The sequence below is a fragment of the Chaetodon trifascialis genome, chromosome 3, assembly GCF_039877785.1.
Source record: "Chaetodon trifascialis isolate fChaTrf1 chromosome 3, fChaTrf1.hap1, whole genome shotgun sequence".
In the NCBI taxonomy this organism is placed as follows: Eukaryota; Metazoa; Chordata; class Actinopteri; order Chaetodontiformes; family Chaetodontidae; genus Chaetodon; species Chaetodon trifascialis.
Genome location: NC_092058.1, coordinates 14,873,075 through 14,875,574, shown reverse-complemented (window position 1 = coordinate 14,875,574; position 2,500 = coordinate 14,873,075). Strand labels below are relative to the sequence as shown.

The window sequence follows — 2,500 nt, the reverse complement described above, 5'->3', positions numbered from 1 at the left end:
TAAAGTGAACTTAAAATACTGTATACGTAACACCAGTTTCACCACGTGTCACAAACACAAACAGTTGCAGAATGTTGCACAGGACTCTGAGTGCAGCATAAAGCTCATTGTATCAGTACAGTGCGATGACCAACATGCATCTGGGCGGGACGGTGGGTGAAAGCAGAACCTGTGCTGGGGGCTGGCATGATCACCATCTAGCATGTTTCAAAGAAGGAATCAGTGTCCTCATGCTTTCAATATGTGGCCCAGAGGGCTCAAGAGAGGGACTTACAGGGTTGTTCATGTGACTGAATAGCTGCTCAGCTTGCTACATTGCAAACGGAGGAGTTGAGGAAGGGAGTGGGGCGGAGGGGGTGGGGGGTGGGGGAAACCCGAGAGAGTAAGTGTTAGGATATAGTTTGAGCCAGAGGAGAGAACAGCAGGATCAGACATGTTACAATACATGTTTGACAGAGCAGTAACATAGTCTCAGTAAAGCACATGTTGTTACAGGTCAACACATCACAGACAAATGCAGAGGAGCAGACACGGGGGCAGTCAGTGGATTATGGAGTAGGAGGAGGCGGAGGGGATATTTATCAGACTCTCTGCTCCCGGCAGCAGTCTAACAAAGCAGTGCGGCCTGTTATGGGAGAGAAACCATGATGGTAGCCATTAACCTAATAAACTATGTTTTATATGAGGCAGGTTTACGTTCCCAGATTATGATGATACTTACAAGAAGTTTTTTGCTTTGCTTTTTTTTTTCAAACAAGGAATTAGTTTGATGAAGAATTACTGTTTTCATTAACGAGCCGAGAAAGACACTAAACCAGCTTTCAAACAAACTTGTTTAATTCTAAGATTAAAAAAAGGAATAATCCCCATTTGTGAAGTCTAAAACAATTTAATAGCCTCCATTCAAGCGGTCCCTGGACTCACAGTGAAGTAATTCTCCACAGTGGACACACAGCCCTGGCTTTTCATCTGCAGTTCAGTTCAATTAATGAGGGACGTCTGCAGTCTGCATTCAGGGCAGAAAAGCTCGCCACAGTTTAGCCAAAGTTGAAGCATTTATCAGAAGAAAAGTAAATGTTTCAAATAGGCAAAAGAGGCCTGGACCCCTTGAAATGAGGAAATCCATCACCAGTTTCATAACAACAATATTTGTGCAGGCTTTTTTTGCCCTGGATTTGGACTGTGCATTACAAGACTACTGACAGACACAATTATACAACTTTGAGTCCTGTATAACAAAAAGGAGGAATGATTTTCAGACTTCACTCCATAACTCTAGTATATCCTATGTATAATATAGACCCAAAACTAGGGGCAGACTTCAAAATATTTCAAAATAATTGATTTGAGCTGATTGTTATCTGGAATCTGTGAATTATTTCTTCAAAGCGTACTTGCTGACACTAGTGAAAAATGAAATACAAAATAGAGATTTAGGTTCAAAAAAGTACATACACGTGTCATAAAATCAAAGTCAAATCGACACACACCCACCTTCTGCAACTGCGTCTCCAACTTACTACACTCCTCTTTTTTCTGCTCAATGGCGATCTCCAGTGACTTAAGCTTTGAATCCTTCTTGAGACCAGAAGATGCCAGGGATGAAGCATGTTCCTTCAAATCGATGAGACTGGACTGCAGGTGGACAGATAGCACAGACAGTTAGCACGGGTTCAAACCAGGAGGTCTAACGGGGCCACAGCGCCAGAGGCGGCAGCTTAAATGTCATATAAAGGCCTGCTTGAAGAGAGACGTACAATATATGCTGTGCAGTGCGGCAGAGTAGAGACACATAAAGGCAGAGCATGTGTAATAATATACAGTCAAGTGGACACCCCCCCCCCCACACCCTCACACAAAAAGAAAATCTCTTTGCCCTCCCTGGATACTCACTGACCTCTTTCTCTGTTAACTCTATCTGCAGACTGTTGACTTTCTCCTTCAGATCCTTGTTCTCCTTCTTATAGGACTCCACTTCCTCCAGACGTTCTCTGTCTTCCCTCTCCCTTTGGTCCTTTAAACGCTCTATAATTCTCTCCTAACACACACACACACACACACACACACACACACACACACACACACACACACACACACACACACACACACACACACAGAATTAAACAAATTACACTTAAGAATGTTCTATGTTGAATGTTCTAAAGAGCCAACTTAGGACTTAAAAAAGTCTTTGCTGAGCGATAAAACACGCTTATCAAGCGATTTACTCGTGCTTACAGTGATGTGTAAGAGTAAGCTTTGAGAGCAGCTCTCAAGTGGTGCCTTTTAAGTAGTCAGAAATTTGCTAAACAAAAACTGTCAGTTTGCGAGGAGTAAAAGTGAAGGATCATTACTTTTATCTTTGACTCAAAGGAGAAGTTAATATTCTGCACACTTATTGGTTTCCTGTCGACAGTTACAGTTAGTTGTTTGTACGCTGCACACAAGTATGAAGCCAACACCAGCAGCCAGCTAGCTTAGCTTAGCATCCAGCCAACCT

The 2,500-nt window shown here is 42.7% G+C and overlaps 1 protein-coding gene across 11 annotated transcripts in view; it reads right to left on the bottom strand.

Moving 5' to 3' along the window:
- Positions 1-2,500, bottom strand: part of erc2 (ELKS/RAB6-interacting/CAST family member 2) — a 41,075-nt gene that overhangs the window by 14,382 nt on the left and 24,193 nt on the right. For 6 of the 11 annotated variants that reach the window (XR_011602071.1, XR_011602072.1, XM_070959785.1 and 3 more), the window contains 2 exons: positions 1,898-2,038; positions 1,495-1,635 (listed from right to left, as the gene is read on the bottom strand). Coding sequence is in view for 6 of the 11 variants with exons in the window: in XM_070959785.1 (XP_070815886.1) it covers positions 1,495-1,635; positions 1,898-2,038 (282 nt within the window). In the remaining 5 variants the exon portion in view is untranslated. Of the gene's footprint in view, positions 1-274; positions 311-1,494; positions 1,636-1,897; positions 2,039-2,500 lie in introns of all 11 variants that reach the window. The other 5 variants (XR_011602073.1, XR_011602069.1, XR_011602070.1 and 2 more) reach the window with 1 other exon arrangement.